Genomic DNA, 27473 nt, shown 5'->3' on the forward strand with positions numbered 1-27473 from the left:
CGTTGCTAGTGATGTGAATTACATCGATAATGCATGTTATGAAATCTAGAATAAGACGATGTTTCTCTTATATAAAAAATAGATATAAAAAGACGATCACGGTAAAGAGATATAGCTCGGTACATTAAGTAACATAGTTGATGTAATTCAGACATTAAGCGCAAAAAATAGCAGGTATGGGATAGTAATAGAGCGATTTCTATTTGCTAATTATAGCATAGTTAAAACAAATGATTGTAAAAAAAATATTAGTTTTCAAACTTCGAACACATTTCAATGTTTGTAAAAGTGCTATTGTAATTTTACTTTCAACAATTTTAGCTCTTTCGGTTATAATCTTGATACCTTTCTTAATTTATACGTATTTGTCTAATTATTAAACTAATTTAGATATTTGATTTCTTGTTAATATCCAAAATTAAACCATTTCAGTAGTTATAACGATAATAACTTGGTTAAAGTATCAACTACAGATGCGCTGTGTGAAATTCTAGTCTTTTAAATGCAAATTATGAAGAAAAAACACCATAAAAACTGTCACTCCCAGAATTAAACCAACTCTTAAAACCTTAACACATATACATCGAACTGGAATGAGGAGATTCTTAAAAATACGTAAGTGATATATAGTCCAACGGATCGTCAAGTTTAAGTAGCATTGGAAAGGTCATATACAGCGCAGAATAAATAGCCTCCTAGACCTCCTGCAGGTCCTAAAGTTTTGCGATGAGACCACAGGATAGGCAAATGCAGCGTGGGACTTCCGCCCACAAGGTGAACAGACGATCTTGGGAAAGTCACCGAAATAGTTGGAGTTGTTCGTTGGAAGTCTAGATCCAACAGTGGACGTCCTGAAATAATAATGTGTAACACGTTGTTGTGAGAACTATATCGATATCTCTCAATGATGGTTGCCCAACATTAATCTTTACCATATCACGAGAACGCGTTCTCCTTGCCCAAAGTAACTTGGCATTTAGCGAACGCACGAAACTAGTTTGTGATTGTAAACAAGAAACATTTCGTGCACGCGATGTAATAAAATAATGATGCCGTCGAACATCATACTTTTATATCCATCCGTATATCAAATAAAAAAATTACAAGTTATATCAACCCTAATTATCCCAACTTACAACTTCGTTTGTGTTTATTATCCTTTATGATTCTTAACGATAAAGTGTTAGCTAACTACGGAAAAAACTTCTGTAACAGATAAAAATATTAGTTTATCCATTACCAGTTTCATAGCCGCTTCCATAATTTCTTAGCGAAAACAGCTTAACGTAAAAATGTCTCTCAAAACCCGATCTCTGTTTCTATTATGGAATACTACATACAATTACCCATTTTATAGCCAATAGGAATCCAATATGACAATGCTATTTCCCTAGCAGAAGAGTACGTATATAGGGAACCCTAATAGACTCTTAAAGTAAAGGTATGTGTCATTTATAAACAAAATAACATTTTCATGCAACAGTTTCTATTTATTTTTAACCAACAAAGCAGATCTGAAAGCGTAAATACTATTTTGGTTAGACATATTAGGTTAGACATATTTATCTATAGCCGTTGACGTTTCTGTTTATAGATATCTATCACAATCGCCACGCTCGTCAGGCTGGTTGGCGATCGCAGTGCGTTGTTATGTAGTAAAGGACGCTGCTGCCCATCCACTAGAAACTTATTTGTGAGCAGCGGTTATGTCAAATAATTAATGCACAAAGGATGAATGATATAAAACGGTATCCCGGGAATTAAAGCCGCGACCTACAATCACAAGTATCATTCCCATATCGCTAGGATTCCACTGCTCAATTATATAATGTACTAACGAATAGATTTTCTGTACATTTCTTCAAATACATCAATCAAAATCAACTCTAGTGTTTAAAAAAAATACTTCGAACAAAATCTATCTATCGCTTGTTTATCATCGACCAATTATATATATATATATATATATATATATATATATATATTGTAAATGCCTTTCAAATTCGGTCGATATCGAAACGCAATTTATTCGAACGTGTGCCAATTACTTTCGAATAACTACGTTGCAATTCGAAAATTACTGACATTTGCAATATACCAGTTTTAAAGTTGCTTATGATATTAATAACTTCGTATTAGCAACTAATTAAAAAATACATGTAGATTATAAGTATATTTTCTAGAATCTCAATTTACATTAATACGTCAATTTATCGTACAGGTTATATAAAATGTTACGCGTATCTTTAAAAAAGAAATATTATATTTCTTTGCTTGTTTGTATTTATGCACCTATGTTCTGACTCATCACGGTATCTCTGAAACCATCAAACTTAGAGACTTGAAATTTAAAGAGAATATTCCTTTCATCAAATACAGGTCAGCTATGAATGAATTTTACCAAATTCCGTCCATAAAAGTTGTTGAGTGCCAATTAAATACACAAAGCGTGCGGGAGACGGCTTGTTTTTCTGTAGAAGAAACACAAGTATACACTATATCTTTGTAATGTTTATAAAGGCCTTCGATAAAATATTATTCTAATTTTTTTACAGAAATCTGTCTTCGGCAATAGCCGAGTCATAATTCATAGCACGCACAAAACAGGAGCCATTAAAACAGTTTGGCAAATTTCCAACCAAAGTTTCCTTGACCCGCGAAGCTTTTTGCATGAAGACGTACAAGGCACTTTGACTTTACAGATACGACCATGAAAGTCCAACACGCTGTCAATTTCATATCTCAAGGTAACGTTCTTTGTTCCCTTGCCATTCTACAGAACGGTAAAGTATTTATTTCGTCTAGATAAAGCAATAACGTAAAAACTTATTTTAACTCACTTCAAAGCACATTCGGTAGGTAAAGCCAAAGGATCTTCCTGTTTTTTCTTCACAACTATAAACACCTTGCGAAGCAGAGTGTAATCAAAAATAAAAAAAAGATTTAAAGAAAATCGACGTTGAATAAGAGTTCTGAAAGTTTAAATGTTGGATAAATAAAATTTTATTTTTTTATATATTATTTAAACAACGCTTAATTTTATGTGTTGAAGGTAATTAATTAGCGAAACTTTCTTTGCATTAATCATAACACTTAGCTGCTCAAGGCTGTCTGCTTTATGTTGCGTAAAGATTCGTTCGCTAACAGTAAAGTTTTTTTTTTTTAAATGGGTTTTTAATAAATGCGGCACATTTTTTCAAAATTGTTTAACAAATAACTTATTTAAGTAAGAAAAGAAAATTTTTTTTGGAATTGGATTAATTTTTTTTAAGAAAGAATTTTGTTATGAAAACTTTATTTAACTTTATAACGTCTAAATGTCCTTTATGTTTTGCCACGAATACGCGCCCAACATGTAAAATGTAAATAACGTTACATTCGGAAACAGCAGTGGAATAGTAAACATGTCTGAAATTACAAAAAACATTCGCACTTCATCTTGTGTTGCAGCGTCCCGCTTTTCGTAAAAAAACGCGGGAAAGGTGCCACCGCCATGACACCGTTGCATGCCAACAGACATTTTGACATGATACCGAACGGATTGAAGTAGGTCACGTTGTACTCTGCCTCATGAACGTATAAAATATTATAAACAAACTACAATACATTTTTAAAAATTATATTGCATATAAAGTTTTATAACGTATAATATTTAGCACGGATAATATAAAATATGTTTACGTTGTTGCATTTACGACAGAAGCGAAGGGATGTATAAAATTAATGACATGATTTTGTATTCAAATATTCAAAATCAAAAGCAATTTTAAAATAATGTTCTATATTACAAATTATCATCAATTATCTCAGTCACAGACCCAAAAATTAATAATATTACAGGCAAAGTAAATATAGCAATTATTATTACTTTGTAAACGTTAACCTAATTTCGTCAATTGAAATCTTAAAGTTAATCCTAGAAAAGGGTGACCGGAAATTCGCCTCTTCATTCTTCCGTCGAAACATAAGAAGTTTCCACCAAAAACTTTCTTTACAAACGTTACAAGTACCGCGGCTTGAACTTTAGTATACAGGATGGATCATTTGTATCAAAAATCAACGGTTTCAAAAATTATAAATAACGTAATGTTAATATATCATAAAAAATCGTTTTCAAAATTCGAACTCCTACATGTTACTTATTTCAGAGTGATCACTTTATACAGGATTATAGGTGTAAAAACTTAACCTTTTTGTAGACAAATAGGCTATATAATCACCATGTATATCACACCTATATACCCAAGAGTGTAAACTGTATTAGTAAATGCAAAACAAGTCTAGGGTATATCCGTATTCAATAACGGAGTTGGAATCGAATCAAGCGTTCATGTCTTACTAATTTACGAATGCGTAAGCTAAAAAATTTCTTACGGTAAACATGTTTACTTATCCATTTATTATATGAGTCTCATGTTCAAATAACGGAACATAAAAAAAGAAAGACGTATTAAACATAAACTTGTATGTATATATTATGTACGTAAATAAGGATATATTTGCATATATGTATAACGTGTTTTAAACGGGTGAATTATACATACTTATAATTATTTTTATATTCTAACCTTAACACAGTCATAATTTTAAATTTACAAATTAAATGGACATAACATAAAGTATAAAAGATGATTTAATCTATAAACATAAATAATAATATTTCATTTGGTTACGCTGAAGAAAGGTCCTCACAAATTCATCGGAGTATTCGTCTTTTTTATAAATTCCCATATACTTTGTACAAGGTTCTTATAGAAAAAATATTATAATTTTTCGTTGGGGAAGTCGGTGAATATTCGTGACTTTAATCTTAGAAATTCATATATTCCGCAAAGTCAATTTGTATGTGTTCCCGTGATAGATAAGCCTCATATAAACATAAATTATTTATGAACCAGAATATAGATATAATTATATACCTATGTTTATCCAACACAAAAAGGTATGGTAAGGACCATAAACAAGCTTATAAAGTTACGTTTTTTTTTTCATTGAGTTTTTAATTGTCTATTCACAGTTAAGAATTAACATTGTATGGTCAGGAATTTTAAAAACATAAACGCAAGTTAATTGTAAGTAAAGAGGTTGCTGTGAAATAGTACATTGTACTTGAAATATTTTCGCTGTAATAACAACCAAAGTGTAATTTTAAATAATAAGCATCAAGTAGGTCAACATAATAAATCACATCCGATACCGCGTTCACACCAAACGTTGCGCGATTGAAGATTGCACATCAAATTGTATGGCAATGGAAGGTTTTATCAAAAAAAAAACTATATAGGCTTTAAACAAGATATACGTAATATACTATTCTGTACTTTATTTAAGTACTGAAAACTTTATTACATGTCTTCTATTTTACGTATGAAAACAAAGGATATTCATTCATCTATATATATAAAATGAGTGTTTGTATGTCCTCTATAGAATCGTAAATTATGCATTTTACCAAGTGATGATTAAGCAAAGTTGTTGTACATGAGCCTACGAAGGTTTCCAAGTTAGTATGACAGATGTTGTCAGTGTCATTCCAATGAATTTCGTATATTGCCATGACAGTTCATGCTGATATGAATTGAAACGAAAACAGCGCACGAATGATGAAGTTTCGGTTTTTGGGTGACATAAGAATTTATGTAAATTTTGAAATTAATGTCCGGCTTGCATAATTACGAAAAAAAGTAGATATACTAATTTTCTTGTGTTAAATTCCACGCGGACGAAGTCGCGGGCACAGATAGTATATTAATATTGTTTATATGAACTATACAAGGAAGTGCTATCATCTTTCTGAAGTATGTGAGCGGTGAGATGGGAGAAAGCCTGAGTGACGCACCCGTGATATTTGCGAACAGATGGCTTGACGTATCCCTACATCCCCAGACCTGACCTAACAATCATGAAACGTACATTTGTGAAGCACTGTATTATAAATAAATTAAATATTTCATGTTATTTATTTAAACAATACGCTGTTTTTAATTACTTCATTTACTTCTGATTATTTTCGCTTACTTGTTTACGTATATGCAGCTCTGAGTTTGATGTGTTTTAATTCTTTGTTTATTGTTATATATTAAGTTTGTACAGGTGTATTGATATTTACACAATCACCTAGTAAATATTAAACAAGATAGCAATGGAAATGGGAATTTTGTATTGCACGTACGCATACACTATTGTAAATAGTCTAAATAGTGCAAATAATTGATAACATACGCATATACTATTGTAAATAGTGTAGATAGTGCAAATAATTGATAAATAAATACAAGAATGTAATCAATGAATACGTTATAAAAACAGATATTTATTTTTTATTTATATGAAGTACAAGTGCTGGTATTGTATCAGACGACGCTTTCTTCTTCAACCAGGACTTGGCAGGTGGTCATCAAATGATATGAGGAGTTGGAAAATACACAATATCTTATTTTATACACATAACATAAACATAACATAAACTATACTGTAAGTGTAGATTTCTATTAGTGTAAAATTTATTGATTTATATATTAAGAATTAGAATATATATATTTAGTTTATGTTTTTAATAAAGATTATTAAAAGTTCAAAAAAATTAAGTAAACAACAGTGTTAGCCCAGCGGTATCATAATATCACACTGCAATCGCCAACCCCCGCCTACCAAGAATGGACACCATATATAACTTGGAACAAAACATATACGTACTTAAACGACGACCACCGAAACATATTTAATTAAGAAAGTAAAGAAACTTGATTACTAATGTATATACGATTACCTTGAATTATTCTTTTTCAATTAACAATGCATTTGTATTTACTATTAAATCGAAGCCGTCCGCTCTCAGTGAAGCCTTAGCGGTTGAATGCAAAGATAATCTCATTAGCAAAGGGGTCAGTTGGCTACAGTCAACTCAGAATGGATCTGCGGATTTCAGACCGGAAGATCGGACTAGGTGTCTACGAGCTGACAGCGACCTCCATTTTTTTACTTCAGTAAACAAGTGAACGTACGTGTTCTCGTTTTATTGAATAACAAACTTGATATAAACAGGTTTATTCTATAAAACTGCTGATAGGTTTCTACTGTCGACTTAGATCGCCTCGGTATCACGGGTCCTTTATCTGCCGTTAAACTGTGTTTTTTCTAATCATTTTCAAATGTTCAAAAACGTATAACTTTGAGCTACATTATACAAGGTAATTAATTGGTTATAGTTGTAGAAGCTTTAAAGGAGTGAATGTGTAGTTCATTAATTGGCAAAAAATTTGAAGATTTTGCACTAAATTGATCGCTCTTTTATTGAAATGCGAATAGCCAAAAAAAGGAACAGATAGTAAGCAATAAGTAATTATAATACGTAGTAATAAGAGTTTTGCATAAGATTATAGATTTGCATATTATATTATTATAAAGTTATTAATTATTTCAGAAACTTATATGGCAAGCTGTACTATATATATTACAAGGGGATGACAATTTAAATTTTTATAACCTATAATCAATCCGCAAGTGCAGATCAAAAATTTTAAAAAAATATTCGGAACGTAAGGAATGACTAAACGCAAAGTCCTCCCGTAAGCATTTCGACTTGGTTTCTTGTTCAAAACTACATTGTAATCATGAAAATGACAAGCTTGTCGAGAAAAACTAATGGTAATAAAGAAAAATTCAAACTAGAAATAATTTTATTATAATATTATAAATTCACAATGAAAATTTGTAATGGTACAGCTGTAAATATTTTTTTTTCTATTTACGATCTTCTTATCTCTGTATACCGCGTTATCGTATCTCCAGAACAGCGTTGCCCCACTTTATTGTAACGACAGAAAATATTTATGGCGTTAGGCACTTACGCAATACGAGATTTGCTTTCGAGTGTAAAGATAAAATATAAGCGATTGCGTCAATAATAGCATTCGCCATAGAATATAAATTTATAGCGTTTAACATTAAATGTAATATTTAAATATTACTTGATATGACTGCTATTAACGTTATATTTATACTAATAAAAATGCAAGAGTTAATTTAATTTCATACGAGATTCTTTTTATGAAATATTGGTTAATTAGATAGAAGTATAATCTTTTTTTCAGGTTGTCATCGACTGTACAAATTCTAAACCTCAAGCTCATTGGATGTCACCTGTCACCTGTCACATGTCACCCGTAACGAGGGCTCAATGGAGCGCAAGTCAGCAAATGAATGCTACCACTCCGCAAAACACAGAACTACATGAAGATTAGCAACAGCTGCGAGGGCATCAGAACCGAACGGGCCATGACCACTCTGACAAGAGTTCACGAATGTGAAGAAGATTTTTTCTCGTTTATTTTTTTAAAATGATTATTTCCATTATTAAATTAAGCATAGATCGGTTTTTTTTTCTATATTCCGATAGATTTAAAAAGGCGGACAATAATAATTTATCACCTAAAATAAGTAATCATGCACTAAAATAAATAAAAATAAAAACAAACCATGTGCTTTTAAACAGAGAATCGTTTTAAGTATATTTAATTAATAAAGTTCATTCTCTTCTGATCGCGATCAAAAAGGCAAATTGTATTCATATCAAGAAGACAATAATTACGAATCTAATTTTCAAAGGCATAATTTTTTTTAGGACCGGACTTCGACTGCTACCGAAGTGGCATTTGCAGATTCCGAGGGTTCACAGCGGTAGCGAGTAGAGGGCACCTATTCTGTCATTCATCTGATTGAAAAAAACATCTCTACTAATTACATTGCACATAAATTTTGTGAATCGAATTAAAATAAAATTGTTCTATTAGTTATTATAGTCTTAACATCGATATACTGACGGCTTCCTTGAAGTTAATAACACTAAGTATTTAACATATTTTTCAATTCAATCGAATTCCAATTAGTGTGCTAATAATAAATTACTAACATTTACATAATTTGACAGTATTCTAAAAAGGTCAAATTGATAAATATTAATTTCTATACGAATTAAAGTAATAGAAGATCCGGAAACCAAGTTAAATACTAAGTTAAATGCCTTTAAAAAAGTCGTCATACAACAATACATATATAAAATCAGATACACATCGGTTTCACAGAAGAAATAAATTCGAAATTTTCATACATTCCTCTACACCTGTAGAAGTTACATATGCCATATTCTAGGGCTCTTAATTATAAAATTATTTGAAAGACATTTCATAATTCGTTATAATGCATATAATACACGTTGTCTAATACTGATGGTTTTAGATTATCATTACGGGTTGGAGCATCGAGTTGTTTAAAAGAAATAATCATTCCGTTTTTAAGTTCATTCAGCTCATCGTTTTGTAATAAAAAATGAACTGTCATTTGAATAACAATAAACTTAAACGGCATTAAATTTGATTTTAAAAGCTACGTGGCAATATCTTTTGTTATCGTCCATCAATAGACCTGCCATCATTAAATAACAGCGATGGTGCCTAAAAATAAATCAACAGAATCTACGAAAGTTGTGCAAAGCGATTCGTTCTCACTTTTCTGATGAAATTGTCCGATTAGTCACAAGTGTATTGGCCCGCAGTCGAGCTGTTCTTTTTATAAAAACAACGGTAACCCGTCTACGCTATGTTTTTTTTATCAACTGCTTAAAACTGCCTGCTTCGGTTCCGGTCTTAGATTTACGCGTGTGCCGTTTTGATTTTCTTCTATTTGTGAAATGAAATATGTTTCAACGCATGGATACGGAAGTTATGTAAAAATATTTAAGTGTTACGTAAGACGCGAGAAGGGCTGAGGCAATGAATCCATAACGTAGCCATAATATATTTTTAATTTTTTGCTAGATCTTGTTATGTACAGGAGTGCGTAAATATTATATTATTTGTAATAAATTAATCATACCAAACTTTGTAAAGCTTTATTAAAGTCAACTCATAAATGTTTTATCTCTATACAGCTTCAAATATCGAGTGCTGCCTCAGAAACATTAGCTCAGATCGTTGATTTTTAAATTTGCAAAAAAAAATTTTATTTCAACATATTGCGAGGTGTTTAGCGTAAGATTATTTATACAGACGCTTCAAGGAGCCAATCAGGCCCTTCAAGGTCCGCCTACAGACTTTAGCTTGGAAAAAAATAAGTACTAAATATTAGGACCGGAAAGTAAGTCGCTTTCTTAAGTAAAATTCACATGACTACATTTTAACAAGTTTTATTTCTAATGAACAATATATTCATATTCGTTATTAATTTTGCTATCTAGCATATGTATGCCGATGCAGTAAAAATCAATCGATTTTCTGTTAAAATGTTGATAGTAACGACTTTATTTTCCGATCCCCCTGATACAAGTGACAATGTTACTTAAGATTTTTTTACAAAGTTTGTATGTATAATTTTGTATTTATTCTTATATTTTAAATTGATACAAATGTATTAGCGATATCGAGTGCTCAGATCGAATCCAATGTCGTTGAAAAAGGTCACGAAACGAGAGGCGCTATACCAGTCGCTTTTGAGTAATAATTTAAGAATTTCACAGAAACCAATCTGAGAGACACTTATAAATTTTCGTTTCATTCGTATTATTTTTATTGACATAATTCTATGCTTCATAACAGTATTTAAGGTCATCTTTGTGTGTTTAGTGATTAGACATACGGACATAGCGATTGGGTAAAGTTAATTCAAGCCTTATATGTAAACTTTGTTATCATAGGCCTTGACGTCGAAATATTGCATAGAATCTAAGTTTTTGATGTTTAAAAAGTGACAATTATAAATTGCGAGAAAATTGTTATTTTAAATTTTAATTTCAATCTGACAGACGTACGGCTACAGATCTATCAATAAAAATTCTTACTTATATACTTCATCTAATTGAAAGTGGTTTTGGAAACAATTCATGACTTCAATACATTTATTTACACTAATTAAATTGGCATAGTCATTTTTAATTGACATATACTTTATCTGTTCTTTTAGAAGTCCTTGGATTAGGCTTATGTAGCACTAGACATCTTAAGAATGTCATCATAATGGTGATGATCAATTACTTTACTTACAATAAAACTCATTGTTCTAATTTGTCATTGGTATTCTGTATGGCATTATCAATAAAAACAAACTGCCTTTAAAACTAATATATCTTTTTTAACATATACTGACTGATTGTCATAATTAGCCTCTCAAACGGAAAATAAAATCATTGATTGTGATACTTAAAAGGTTAGCACTTCGATAAAAGCCTTTTAATTATGTTCCAACGATTGTAAAGGTTATCTGGAATAGATGTTACCGTGCTATGCAAATACAAACCTAAACAGCGTATATGTGAAGTTAAATAAAAAATATTTCTTATCAAAATCACTTCAAATTTCTTCGTATAGAAAAATTTACTTACGGCTTATTTCCATGGCTAAAGTACTCGTTATGCAGACACCCATCGTTACAGAAATATAGTTTTTATCACAATTAGAATTAAATTCACAACTGTTTAACAGTACTGTTATTAAATAGACTTCCAAATCGATAGCTGATTAGAAAACAACAAAGGTCCGAGCGTAACGAGAGCCGCTATTTTTCCTCTCGCGATTAATCGAATACGACATTTATACAATAAAATCCGATTACTTATATCGGAAACAGGTAAAAAGAAGCCGTACACATAAATCAATCACTTCCGCGATTTGTATTTAAACTTTAAATTTATTTAATAAAATAAGCTATATTAATCACCACACATTTTCACTTATATTTATTTTATAATGACAGTTACAATGTTAAAAGATTTAAATTATTTTAACACACATCCACACAATAAGAGAGTCTTCAACTGACTGCGGCAAACGAGATTGTTGTCCGCCTTGCTTTGCGGCCACTTACTCTCAAACTCTTGACGTATCGAATTGTTTTATTAGAAGATTTAAAATTGTGATGATGTAAATATAAATATCGTTTTGAGCAAATTTTCGCATTATTTAGGTTACAATTAAATAATATCAATTTAAAATAAAGAGCCAATTGATTTGATACGGTCAAACGTGTTTTAATATAACTTTTAACATTAATAATTTTTATGGTAACAGCTTCCTTATTTTTAAATAGGTATTTGGAAAAATCATATATTACCACATCATTCATATTTATGACTAGAAACTGTTATTAATTGTAAACACTTTATTATGTAACGATTTTTAATTTATAATACAATTATAATATACTCACAAAACATAGTAAGTTTATATCTGCAATGACCTTCATTAAATTTCATTGTAATGTAATACAATAAAAAGAACAACAGAAAAAAAGTCTGGATTAAAACTTTGAGAGCCACTGTAACTGTTTAATAAATAATTTGTCTATGCACTCATAATAAAAGTGTGGACTTATTTCAATTCGAGCCAAGGTTTATCGATCTTTGTCAGCAGTAAAATTATATAAAGATTAAATACGAAGATTTTATAACTTTTTTTAATTCTGACCTCGCAAGTGCAGTACACGGCCTTAATAAATTTCATTTTGAAGTATCTTATTTAAAAGCGTCTATAAATTAAAGAATTTTAATAGTAACACATTGGATATTTTATAAGTAAATTTAAATTAAATTGCGTAATTATTTACGCCGTTTATTACCATCGTGTCAATTGATCGCCACTATGGCTGGTTTTGAGCTACCCGAATCTAGCAACCTTCCGCAACCTTGATTATGTCGTCGGTCCAACTAACGGTCGCTCCTCGGGAGCCTTTATTTCACTCCTTTATTTAACATTTATTGTAATATATTTATACACATCTAAGGACTAAAAAATTATAATTCTCTTGAGATGTCGCAAAAGGAATATTGCATTACTTCGTATTATATTTATGATTCATAACATTCCACATAACATGACGTATTCGGATATTCGGGACCGTTATTATTACGTTACTAATGTTGTTCCAAATGACGTTGCATTTAATTTTGCGGACGCATTCTCCATTTGTGGAGCTAGTCAATTTACTTCGCCGCATCTATTGACCGCATGACAGGTCAGCTATCGGAACATTAAGTAGGTTTTTGCAGTGCACAACCATTAATTTACACATAACGACGAATGTCGATCACATTTCTTGACTTAGAAGATGTTCATTGTCCCATTAATCAATGACAGTTGTTGAAAAAAATATTGCAATTAAAAAAATGTTAACGTTTTATGATTTAATTTCTATTAATATGACTACAAATATTCAGTTTTCTAATTTCTTTTTGCACTTTCATGTTACCGTACGTTAGTAAACTTAAGACATTAGTAAAGGAGAGACAAAAAATCATGCTACAATGGTTTAGCTTTAACAGAAAATATAACTTTTTACCATCAACGCAAAATTTTTGTTCTATCAAATTAAAAAAAAGAGTATAGATTTTTTTATGTCCTTGCTGACCCGCTTATGTTGGCGTTGATTTAAAGGACGCCCCGGATACCCATAAAACATTTATTTAAATATTATAATTATGTCAACAAGATAACTAACTTAAACTAATTAGGTAAAGAAATTTAGCTTTCTTGTTCAGCTAAAACTAACCATTGTGGTAATATCTGAGTAAGGCTTCATATCTTGTGGTGGACGTCATACGGCTGGAATCACGATGATGACAAATATAGAAAAAATGGGTTTATATTTGGAACGGTTGTAGAACTATAAAAATCGACCCAATTTCGACAAAGGTAATCTCCGACCGGAATCGCTTTCTGCGCTGTAATAACAATAATATTGAACTATCCATTAATATTCAGATGATAAAGAATCTCTATATTCATGTTTATGATAATCGCGACGATGTTGTGTAAACCTCAATAAAAGATGCCTCGTGAGACTCGGCGGAGCCAGACGGACCCAGATTTTATGTCGGAAATTTCCGTGACCTAAATCTATTGTTGGTAGATAGAAGAAATTATTGATTTGCCGAACAGCCTTTTACATAATATACAATATTTTAGATTTAATCATCTCAGTGTTATTTTTAGGGTATTTACTTTTATGCGTGTTCGAAGTATAAATTAATAACTTAATTGATATTTTATTAATAATTATTTCTCGTAATTTTGTTGAGGTAATTAACGAATGATACTATAAGATATAGCCGAATTTTATAGTGATCGTTTATAATTATGATTTCCGAGAACATTCGATTTATTATTAAGTCTACGTAGTGCTACATCCATATAAATATATATGAGTTTATATGTGCGTTACCAAAGTTGATTTTACAATTATTTTTTTATTTTTGTAGTGCGCCTATTGTCCAGTTATTTGACAGGATCTATTACCATTTTTATTAATATTTTGTCATTAGTAAAACATCTTGTTATGCGATTTTTAAAAGATATAATAGTATAAATATTCAGACAGAAGATTGTAATAAAAAAAAAAATATTAAAAATTATTTCTTCGGCCCGCATGACAATAAATGACCGTTTATTTACAAGAAGTAGTTATTTATTTTGCAAAAAAAAAAGTTTCAGTAAGTATACGGCACCTGAATACGTTATTAAGTCAATCAATATTCTATTCGAAGTGCATATGGCACTTACATTGACTCCAATTCGTATGATATCTATTACACATACTATATAAGTACATAGCGGCGTTTTGGCGCCAACATATGAGATAACAGAAACAAAAAAATCAGATTTATATTAACTCATTGGTGTAGCTTTATTTAAATACTTATAATAAGTAAGTTATACCATTTTTAATTCAGAACTACATTGTCTATAAAATATAAAGAATTTGAAATAATTAATGCAATTATCATATATTACTTGTAACATCTTGAACCAACACAATTATAACTTTGCCAACAAATATAAAACAGTTTTCCTCACAATTCATTCGCGATTGTAGACACTCGCAATATTTAACTAATCTAAGTAAAATTACCAAACTTATAATTATTCTAAGCCAAATCCAAAACAAGTTCGGAGATTGCTAGAGTTAGATTTTATATTTTAATTTTAAAAGGAAAAACGTAACGGAACAATACTTAGTGTTTAAGATATTGCAATGGTACGATGTAGTATTGCAAAGACGACTGCGGATTTGTTATTCGAAAGCACGAACGAGGTCAATGTAACTGGACCATAGGTACAGAATTATCTTAGACTTTAATTCGTACTAAGTCAGGTAAGCCAGATTATTTGTTTCTAAATTCAAATTTCAATTAGCTGGTAATGAAAATCTAGAAATATCCTTCAGGACAGTTACTAGTAAAACTTAAATCGTTTACTTTTAAATACCTATGATTGGGACGCATAGGTATTATGGTAGGAACAAGAACTGCTACATGATTGTGGGTCACGGGTTCAATTCTCGAAAGATATAATACGAGTCAAATAGTTACCAATGCTACCACATGCATACGATGAACTTAATCATTGAAGAAACCGAATATAGTGGCCTACACCTTCTCTAAGAAGAGGCAGGTCCTAGCAGTAGTAGCTCTCTTTAATTTCGTCACCAAATATATGTTTAGTAAATAATTTCGCTACTAAAGGAAGGTATATAATAATAAAACATTACAAACTTAAATTTAATTAAGAACTTTTGGTTTGTTGCAGGTGTTCGTATTTCAAAACTTAAATTTATTCATATTATTATTGATATAACATCGTTTAAAATGACCACAGGTGTACGTCATTAGAAAAGTGCTAGAAAAACCTAATTTGACAGAAATTAGAAACAAACTGACCTTCCCTGTTATAGCATCTTTTAACTTAAATCTACGAGGGTTCTAAACACGCTCTGATCGAAAACTTCCTCAATAGAGCTACAGCTTTCACCATTTATCGTATGATCTCCCTGCTCGTTCGTATACCTTTCTTGTAGTAAATAATTCTAGTTTCGATACTAGACTAGAGAGGCAGGTTGTTCGGTCGATGTCCTAACTCTTGGATACGTGTACCGTACAATTTATTACCCCATTGTGTGCTGAGGCGTTACGAAACCAGATCGCGGCGCGCTTGAATGGCTTGTGTCGAAATGCGAGGCGTCTGGCGAAGGGCGCAGGCTTGCAGTTTTCAAAGGATCAAATACCTCTGGTTTTAATACTAGAGAGAGGCGAGATGAAAATGGCGTACATCTGATCCTAAGTGATACGGTCATAGAAATCCAAAAGTTAATTATATCATAGCTGCTGAGCAGTGGTAGCCCTAGCGGTAAGGCCAGACTTGAGTGCCTAGGTCGTGGGTTCCATTACCGGGTTAATCTTATATTTAATTCATACTTTGTGCATTAATTACATATCGCATGTACCACTGCATACTAACAAGTTTCCAGGAGATGAGCAGCTGGGACCTCTGCATACCATAACACCCCATCCAGCGATCGCCGACCCGCCTGCCAAGCGAGGCGATTATAATATATCACGCTATATATATCTTTGGGGGAGGCATATGCCTTGCAGTGGGCGTCTATGGACTGAAACGATGTTCATATCTGAACTCGTTATCTTGAAAATCGAGATCACGCCTCGCTAGCCCAGTAACTACACGTGTAACTTGTCCATTAAGCAGAAAATAGTAACGTTTTATATAAGTAACTCGTTTGGCGCTCGACATTTGATTTGACATATCGGAAATATTAATCTTTATAAACGTATTCGGTTTTAACTACACACAGGTATGTCTGATTTTTTTACACGTGTTAGAACTTCGTTGTAAAATAGTATGTACGAGCTGATTAAGAAGTTGTGTTGTTTACTTATGGTAAATTAATAATGTACTTGAGAAAAATTCAACGTAAACAGAGGTTGTCAGCAGAAGGCGTGCAGTTTTCTTATCGAAAACCTGAAAGGAACTTTGAGAAGGTAAGCATCGCGATGAAGAAGATCAGATATTTTTTGTGACGACAATCTCGCATTTGCTATAAAAAAATAATTTAAGTACGCCATTTGTTGTTCTCTCCCTCCCTACCTCAGTTCACCGAGGAGCATTCCCGAGAACACCGGTGACATGAAATGCTCATTGGAATTTCTTGAGGAGGGTTGGTAAAATTAAGCCAAACATAACGCAAAATGAGCGCAATGTCGTTAAAATCTAATTTTTGAAATGCTCTTTACTCAACATGCGCTTATCTTATAAAAGATAAGGAGTGCAGAGAACATGTTTGCCTCAAACTTATAGAAAGGTAACAACAATAGGAGTATTTTACACATTCCTTTGTTTGTAATGTTACATCGACGTTTCACTATCATTCTCACGCAGCAGACACGCAAACGTGTTGTAACTTGGACAAGCAATAAAACACTTTACGACTTCCTTTACAAAAACTAAATCGTATAAGTCAATTGGAACACAGATTTACGGTACTACGGTGTTATATAATTCACACTATCGGCCTGTAGGATCAAACTTGCAAGCCTCAACAGCTAGACTCGATGGTAAAGAAATTGGACGTATGTTAAGGTCGAGAGCTGTTACAATCCAGTTTTTTGTATTTGTGGACAGACGTTCCTATTGGAAATATATGGGAGTAGCCTATACCTAGCAGGGAAAGTTCTACGGTAGCCGTGGATGTTCAGTTATATGAACAAAGTTCATTGACATTTTCAGCATCTGTATTGTTTACGAAAAATCTCATACCGTTATACACTAATTGGTTCGTGGTTTTTAATTTCACGGATAAATGGACCGGGCGTAGATTAATAAGCGAATAATTACACAATTTTTTTTTATATCGTATTGAATTATAACTACCGCAGTTTACTTATAGTAGATTCCATTAGAAATGGGTCAGTGAAATGGCTATTACGTCTCAAATATTAGACGCTGAACACCACCATGAAGATACAGCTCTGATCAGACTTAAGATCCGTAACTAGTTATATTACTTAATCAATGGGTCGTGCTATTATTGCATTGTATATATTTATAACTTTTATTTAGACCGCACTCTCTCTGCTACGCAAATCGAATCATCCGGAAACTTCAGCACGTGTCAGTCCATGCGTTATTGAAATGTACTAGGTGTTGATCGTATTGTAGATGACGGCACTCACAATAAATTTGCGTATTGAGTTGCAGAGTAAGAGTAATGAATCGACCCTCTTTTTACGAACTATGTGATCATTTGGTCAAGTTGGCGGTTTATTGGTTTAGGACTGTATATATGTAGACTTGTAACCAATTTGTGGCTAATACTTAAAAATGCGCTAGTAATTGCAAACAACACTAGAAATCTAAAAATAAACACAGTTGAAGTTATCACAAACTTTCCGAACTTCTCGTGAACAGAAATATTTTAAACACATTTTAAAGTCTTAAGATAATTAAAATTTTCAATTTAAAACCATTGAGGATGTCATTATACTCAAAATGTTTCCATTTTTATGACCAAAGTTTCCTTATAAAAATCAAGTGCGGATGGAGGAATGTTACATTATTTTTTTGAGTTTTGGCCCTTAAAATGATTAATTATGAACCTATATTTTCTTTTATCGTTTGTTACATTGATATATTTTAATTTCGAAAATGTCAAAGCTGTTTAAATTATATTTATTCAATATATTTATTTAAAAATAATTTGACCAGCTATAATCGCAGATTGAAACCACGACCAGTCTGATTCATATACACGTATACATGCTACATAAAAGTATCTACCTAAAATAAACTATTTCGGAAGTCACCGGCATTTCGCGAACTCAATAAAATTATCGAAGGTTTAACTAATTAAAATTAACAAAAATTATTACGGCAATGTTTTATTACTTATAAAAGTCCATAAAAATTACATTGAATAAAAGCGGTAAAATCTAGTCCAATTTTTACGTGACAACAAATTAATATTATTTAATTAAACACACTTGGCGCTTTAAATATGACCTATCACAGCCGTAAAGGACACAAGGAAACAAGACACATGTTAGATGCTTGTATTTTAAAACAAGTTTATATGTTTTTTTGCATAGCTGTTATCATTCAAAAATATAAATATATAATCTCCTAATTTACACTAAAAAGATGCGTGTTAAAAGAATCTAAAATCAATTATTGTGGAAATATTAACATTATCATAACAGCTAAATAGCATAGCAGAAGCGAATTATTTTGATCTTTATTATAAGATCTTAAACAATAAACGCGTAAATTATTCTATTAATTTAAAAATCGAATTTAGAACATATTTTTTATATATATATGGTATACAGCCGAATGATTTCCATTCCGTTAAAAGTCTAATAACGCACCCTATTTATTACACAGAAACAAACATTACTATTGATATTTGTCACATGTGTTTAAGACAAAATTTCCCAACCTTATCAACACAAAGCTAATAGGGTAGGCTAGTGTTGTATTAAAACTGTCCTTGAAATGATTCACTTTAAAATAAGGATGGTTAACGTTTTCTGTGGAACAGTAATTATTTCTCAAAGGTAATTGGACTTAACTTATTTACATTTGATCAAACTCTTCAATTCACTTAAACTAGAAACGTTTATTTTATAAAAAGAATGTTTAAGCACTGGTGATATGTAGATCTGAAAATAGACTTCTTCATTGGGATGTTTCAGTGGTAAGGTTTCCGGGAATGGGATAAAGGTTCTGGAACAAAGGTAAATCAATTATAGGAATGTTCTCCAGTTTTGAGTATGATGCCATCTTACACTTAAAAGATGATTATATATATACATAAATCAAATACATGAAAACATTTTTACGATCTTCATTAGCAAAGGAATATAAACCTCAATGTCAAGATCACACGTACAATGGCGTCGTTTAAAGCATGGTGAGATAGATGGCGCTTTACACAATGTGTTTAAAATTACTTTAAATAATTAGAAGTTCTTAGAACGTTTTATAATTTACTCATATGGCTATACCGGGCTAAATTTTATACGCATACATTAAAAATAATGATTTACATAAATTAATACATTAAACTATCAAATATATACTTTATATTATAGTGTATGAATAAATAAATGAATTAGCGCCGGGAATGTTTAAGTCAAGGAAAAGGTTCCTCAAACATTTTGTAGACTAAACATCAAAAAAACAAAGTAAATTTTCTAAATTTTTACATAAAGTGTTTTTAAATTCATTTCGGGGACGTTGCCTTTTTCCTAATTATTATTTATTTACACTCAATACTAGAAAAACAACAAGTACCATATTTTGAAAGTACAGCAATGATACTTCCTGTTAAAATATTTACCATTCTTAAAACAAGTTGGTTTATGTTAGATAAGTTATGTATGAAGAATTCAAATAAAGTTTTGTATTAATTAACAGAAGCCGGTTTTTCGACCTCGTCGACCACTAGAATAAGTTTTAGTTTTATTTGGCCCCTGAGATCTAAACTTCACCTTTTGGAATCAACTTCGGAAATTTCTCCTTGACCTTGATATATATAATATAAAATTCCAACCGTTTTCGCTCGTAAGTTTAATTAGGTGAAACCGCTGAAGTTACAGTACTTTTAGTATATAATTAGGAATGGATTTATTTCCACAATCCAATTGACTATCCGTACTAGACATCCTACACTGAAGTTGCCTTGAATGAAGCTACATACCTATCGCATAACTGTTGACGTTTCTTACCGACGGCTCGCTTAGAGAAAAGTTGATTCTCTTTGAAAAACCGTCTTGTTTTACATACGTTTCGACTTGAACAATCGCGAACATCGACTGCAATGGACTCTGCTTTGACAGACTTTACCACAGCAAACAGCATGCTGTTGATACACAGGAATCTCCGTTCTAAAGGTAATCATAGTGTTAACGAAGGTATGATACTCACAGTATTTGCGCGAGTAGGGCGTGGCACGCAGGGGGCGGCCTCGTTGGATGGAGGCCAGCAGTTGTTCGCGCGGCGTGATCTCTCGCCGCGGCGGCGGTAGCTTGCGTTCCGAGGCCTGGGAGCAATTCAACAGATACAGTTATACTGAATGCATACAATGTATACAGGATGATTGATTAAAGGTGTAAAAGCTGTGAATGTATAGCTGATTTGTCAACTTCTGATAGCACAAAGTCAGCGGTTTTAGTTACATAAACCAGATTTTAAAAACGCTTTTTCTTACTATATTATTTTTGAAACTATTGTTCTCATTCGGCTTTTTACACATATAAACAATCATCCTGTATGCGTCAAAGAGTTAAAATTATCGATGTAAATTAGTAATATACATTTTTTGTTTCCAGTCTAGTTTTCATTTCTAAAGGTAGTCCCCATCTTGAAAGACATTGATGGATGATAAACTCTTTTTATGCTTCTTGAACCATAAATGCAGATATATTTCTTTATTTACTCACCTTTCTGAGTGGCGGCCTACTTCTTATAAATTCGAGAATCATTGCGTGTGCATCCTTTTTCACACTGTTGAATAAAAAAAAATATCGTTAGGTTTTTGTTTAGGGCACAAAAAAGTATAATTTTAGAGTTCCATATATAGTTTCATTACAATATTTAATATAAACACAATTACAAGTTAGTTAAATTAGTTTTGCAGTCGAAATAGTCTATTGTATAATAGACAGTGCCACGTGGGGAGAAAACTTGGTGTAGCAAGTAGAACCCATTAAAATGAACTCAATGATCGTCTTCGCCACTTTGGAGAGGACAGTATTTATAGATCATTGGTCCCCTCTATAGGATGTTCCGGATCTAAACATTTCTGTGCGCACACTGTCTCACATTAACAGTAAACCATGGTCGTATTCTCCTGGGTTCTCTTTAAAGAACATAAACCATTAAATCTATCCAAAGTCTTATAAGATTTAATATGCTCACCTCTGTGGTATAGCACCATCCACTTTTCGTAACGTGTACCTTCTAGACCTGATGTCGTCCATTAGAATTTCGTACGGCGTCAATTCGTACTCGATAGGGGTTCTGGAGTAATTAACCTTCTTCAGCTTCACTCCCATTCTTAATTCACCGATCACTTGCATCCAGAAACGCGCCTGAAATAAAAAAATAGCAATTCGCGATGACAAACGTTTGCTGTAAATTAACTCTAGGCGCATAACAAAGTCACAGACATGGAATAAAAAAAATAAAAATGGATGGAGCAATTGCACGAATGATTGTAGCATGCATTGAAATTATTAAGGCGCGTCGGTTGAAATAAAAAAAAAACAAAGTCTATGGTATTGCTCCAAAGCAAAATTCCTGCATGGCGCCATTTTACCTACTTGCAATGCTCTCCAGATCCGTCGGTTCGTCTAGGAATGAGACATTTATATTAATCATTTGCTCGTAAAATTATTCATAATATTTTAACCATATTATACAGGATGATTGGATATACTTGTAAAATATTTAAAGGGGGCGATTGTATAGCTAATTTGCTATCTAAAAATTAGGTTTACTACATGTCGAAATTAATTTTTGTTTCTGTACCTAAAGACTTTGTATATTCAAACATTATTGGCCATTTGTATATACAATAAAAAACAATTCATAGTAAGATATAATGTAATAATCACTTTGTATGGAGTAAAATATTCAAAACTTTTTCCTGAGAAATGAGATATTCTACAATTAAGGGGTAAATACCCCTTTAAAGCTATTATACCTATCTCCAAATAGCCTGCATAATTTAAATTTAAATATAACGATGTAAACAGTATTACATGTCGTTAATCACAGTTCCAACACTACACGTGAATAAAATACGCAATGTATACTAAACATTCCATCTACCATATGACGTTGATAGGTTCTCAAAATGTACGCAAATGAAATCAGAATAAGTTCGATAGCTGTTAACATGTTAATAGCTGGGCAAAGTGTACTATTTATTTTGACTTTATTTATTATGTGTTAATTTATTACAGGTACAGAACAGGTAAATTCTCCGTTAAAAACAATTTTTATTTCAAACGCTAAATATTTGTGGGTTAGAATGTTTTTTTACATGTATAAAGTTAAGAAACAAGTGACGTTTATAATTAAAATTGGCTTCTCTGTGATGCACAGGTTACATCTCCTAACTTTCACAATGATTTTTAATTATAATTTTATATGGATAACAACTGCTTATTAGTATCTCAATTGTGTATGCTTTTTATAAATGTAAGCTAGAAGTATTATCACTTTAATGCAATATTAATAGCAGTATTTAATTTTTTATTCTATGCTATATTTTATGGTAAATTGTAACTTTTTAAAATAAAAGTAAATCGTCGAGCAAATAAAAAATTTAAAACAATATAAAAATATACAAGAGGCGGTAAAGATATCGTTATAATTTTAGCCTTTTGACCAAGTCAAGAAACACTCTGACGTAAATTATTAACAGCTATATTGATACGAGCATGTTCAGTGACCTTTTAATTTCTATTTGCGGTTGACGAGCCTAGGGACTCATGTGGTATATTACGAACTCGCGTATTCATAATTTTACACGTAATTATTTTATTTATTTAATATAATTACAACATAGTTTCATATAAAATCGAATTTGTTAAACATAATAACACAAAGTTATAAATATTAGTAATAATATTTAATAAAATTAAATAACTAAATGCTATAACGGTATTATTTTAATTGTAAACTGATTGCTATTACACTAGATAAATATCACAGTACTAACAATACATAATGTTGACTTTATGTATTGTTACATAAAAATGAGCAGCGGTAGTCCAGCGGTAGAGGACATAGACTTGCGATGGTAGGTCTAGGGTCCGATTCCCGTGATACAATGTTCTATAATTCAAACTTTGTGCATTAATCATATAGGATTGCCACTGCCCATAAACAAGTTTTAAGATGATCGACGTCCTCTGCATACCATAATACCACACTGCGATCGCCAACCTGCCTGCCAAACGTGGCAATTATGGTATATGCTCCCATAGATATCTTTAAGGGGGACCTATACCTTACAGTAGGCGTTTTTGGGATGAAACGACGACGATAAAAAAACTTATGGTATACCGTTTTTGAGTAAATAATTTAAACATATGCTTATTATAAACATTCTTTCTTACATTGCTCAGAGCACTTTTGGTAAAATAAGAAATTAAATTGATATTCGTGTAAAGCGTTAAAGCTGTACATAGAAAGATATATTGATATATAGTACATAGAAATATTGTTTAATCTAACGACTAAATAATTCATTAAAAACCTTTTTTTATATTTTAGAACAATTAATATACAGAGTGATTGGTTATAGATTTAAAAGTTTTAAAGGAGTGATGGTAGCTCACTTGCGGTCAATTAATGTATGGTTTACCTCATATAAAAATAAATGTTATCAGAAATAATATAAAACGTAAATGGTAATACAGTAATAAAAAGCATTTATAAATTCATCTATACTACGTATTAAAATTAATTTTTGGTGTCTGTTTTTCAGTTTTTTGTGTTCTTACAGACTTTGTTCTTTCAGTTCTTACTTTTATAGATTCTGTTCTTACAGACTGCATTTACAAAAGTTAATAGTCAATAGACAAAATAAATTAAAGTAACATTGAAAATAAGCTATACATTCATCTCATTTTCTTTTAAACATACATCCAATCATATAAATTTAACAAGGTTAATAAATTTTCTTCGCATAGGAATTTTTGTTGATGAAACTTGGGTACTATGCGCGCTACCAAATGGTTCCTTAGTCAACAATGGACTGCATGATCATTGAAGAGTTTCCCATACTTTATTATTATTTTATTTATATTTATTTATATTAGTATTTATGACATCAATGTGTTTTGCATTGGATTGACGCGGAATGTCCATTAGCCCGCGCCAGGTGACTCGCGCGTTCGCACGGACCGCCATTTGCAACCAATTCACCGCTAAATTCCTAGATCACCGTCCGCCATTAATATTACATACTTCATTAGACGGACGTTCGCGCGCTTTTCATAACGTATTACGCCGGGGAATTTAAATGATACACCTTCGTCGACAAACTTTACAGCAAAATTAAACTTATACATATGAAAATAAAGTTCATAATTTATTGCAAAAATACAAATTTTGATATACACATGTTGTACGTGTTGCAAAGTCGAAATTGCGATAAACGGTTTTATCTTTATTTTTAGTTCGTCAAAAACAAGTTGGAAATATAAACTGCGGGGACATTGATATTGTAAAATTTTTGATTGATTTATCATAAACTATATGCACTATATAGTTACCGACGTAACTCGAAGAATAAAAAACGGGCAGCGCAAGACCGAACATCATGACGATCATATTCCTCGAAAAGTGATTGGTATGCATACCCTATATGTGATTAGGAGGTCGTCTATCTCTTCGGTTGCTTAGATGGGTAATTTATAGAATATTCAAGAACACACGATTAGTTCAAAATTTCATAATGCCTTTATACCAATAGGCATTTATGCACGCTTTTAAATCGTCGATTATTTTATCATTATAAGTTACAAACTGTAGTAGTTTGCAACTTATAAACATTTAAGAACGTTTATCTATTAAAAAGAGCCCGCTAGAAACTCAACAGTTGCTTTTTTTAAATGAAATTTATTATCTTTCTTGTGTGTATATAATATCATTTCGACTAACCAAAAACTCTTTAAAGCTAAACAAAGATTTATTTAATAATATATGCAATAAATATAATATAATAAATGCTTTTAATTTTAGATTTAAAACTAAGAAAAGGAAGGTTTAAAATATCTCGTGTAACTTTATTATATATGTGTACACTCGGATCCACGAAGGATTTGTTAACTCATTAAAGGATTCATGTTTCAAAATTGAACGAGAAAATAGTTTTCTTTGACTTGACGTGAAATATTGGTTCACGTGATTCGTTACGAAAGTACAAATTTCTTCCTGAATACCACCTAGAAATACTTATGTCATTTATTTGTGACTGCAACAGAGATAATTCACGGTAGTGTCTCTAGTTACGTGAAGCGTGTAAGCATTTTCACTTGGTAAGTTTTCTATTAGCATATTATGTATGAAAGGAAGTAGCATAAAATGTTAAATTATATATTTCTTTCAAAAATTTTGGACAGAAAGAGTGTCTACATGGTAAGAGATGACAGGAGATTATGACAAGAGTCGTGACACGATCACGAATGCTTTGTGAAACGCAGAGTTCTAAGAAGAGAAGAGATTATATATTATTATTTTCTGCTGTTGCATTCAATTCGTTTCTAACCTGCCTAAATATGATCAGGTTTTAGCGATTTCATTACTTGTGACAAGTAGAGATATTTTCATGCTTCATTATCATCATTTCAGCCGAAGAACGTCTACTGCAAGATAGGCTTTAGATCCTCCCATTCCTCCCCTGAAATTATGATGATAATGAATATTGAAGTCTATTTATATAATTATACACTTTTTTTAAATGGTATCTATGTTCCACAGACATCAGCGTTCGTGCCATTGTTTAACAATTACGTTTAATATTTCCGATTTTTTTTTGCTCACGGTTTTTTTTTATCTATCTTAACGACGCTCTAACAATATTCAGTTTTTAAAATTACCTGCTACTCCTGGCTACTCCTATATATAAATATACTCTTGTCTCAGATTATCTCTGAATCACTCTATGTTGACTGACTGAAAATTACTCTTTGAGCCTTCATCTCAATGACATTAACTGTGCCTTTTTATTTATTTCAACATGTAAATAGTTTTAGTTTGCTTTTGTTCGGTCGTGTTTTCGATTGGTATAGAAAACTTTTAAAGCATTGAGTACGCCGTTGCGTGTAAAACATGTAAATATTTTTTTGTAATTTTTTTATCGTGTAGTAAATTTGGACAATACGTACCCAGTCGGAGAAGTGGAGCGTGTCGAGGTGCGTGGCGGAGTCTTCGGCGGCGCCCATGTCCCGCGCGCCGCCCACGCGCACACGCGCCAGGAACGAGGCCAGCTCCAGCGCCTCCGCCACCAGCGCGCGGCACACGGCGCGGTAGTGCGCCGCCGCCGCTTCGCGCGCGCCACGCCCGCCGCCGCAGTGCCACACGCAGCGCTGCAACACCCGCCACGGCGCAATGTATATACGGTTACAATAAAAGCCTCCACTCACAGAGTTTCCGGGCTGTCATCCATCACGAGAGCCCAAAAGTAAATGTCCTTTAATCTCGTTAATCTTTCGATTTCTAATACTGAGACACTATGATGTTTTACTTAAATATCCACACATGCAAAAGCGAAATAGCAAAAGAATTTAATTTTTAACATATTTAAAATGATTACTTATGCGTATTACAGTTTTAGTGAACGTAAAGCTCATTTCCTGTCGATTAATGTATGACACTTCCTATCCGACAAATATAGTTTTGACAAATAACGTAACGTAAAAAAATAGTTTTTAAAATTCTGATTACCACATATTAAAATGAATTATTGTTCACTATCTTCTCCTGTAGACTTCGTACCATAATTTATTGGCCTATCTTCCAATGGCAAAAATAAAATATTGTAACAAATTCACAGTGATCACTTTATACAGGTTGATTGGAAAAAGATGTTAAAGTTTTAAAACCATTAACTGACAAATG

General features: G+C 31.9%; 1 protein-coding gene across 2 annotated transcripts in view; it reads right to left on the reverse strand.

Moving 5' to 3' along the window:
* Positions 1 to 27473, reverse strand: part of spir (spire type actin nucleation factor) — a 220097-nt gene that overhangs the window by 36990 nt on the left and 155634 nt on the right. For both annotated transcript variants that reach the window (XM_068765506.1, XM_068765505.1), the window contains exons 5-8: positions 26741 to 26941; positions 21756 to 21928; positions 21278 to 21341; positions 20763 to 20877 (exon numbers count right to left, since the gene is read on the reverse strand). In XM_068765506.1, coding sequence (XP_068621607.1) covers positions 20763 to 20877; positions 21278 to 21341; positions 21756 to 21928; positions 26741 to 26941 — 553 coding nt within the window. The remainder of the gene's footprint in view (positions 1 to 20762; positions 20878 to 21277; positions 21342 to 21755; positions 21929 to 26740; positions 26942 to 27473) is intronic.

This window comes from Battus philenor, unplaced genomic scaffold (genome assembly GCF_028537555.1).
Source record: "Battus philenor isolate CCGP_79_NKW_IND1 unplaced genomic scaffold, ilBatPhil1.0.hap1 SCAF_2, whole genome shotgun sequence".
In the NCBI taxonomy this organism is placed as follows: Eukaryota; Metazoa; Arthropoda; class Insecta; order Lepidoptera; family Papilionidae; genus Battus; species Battus philenor.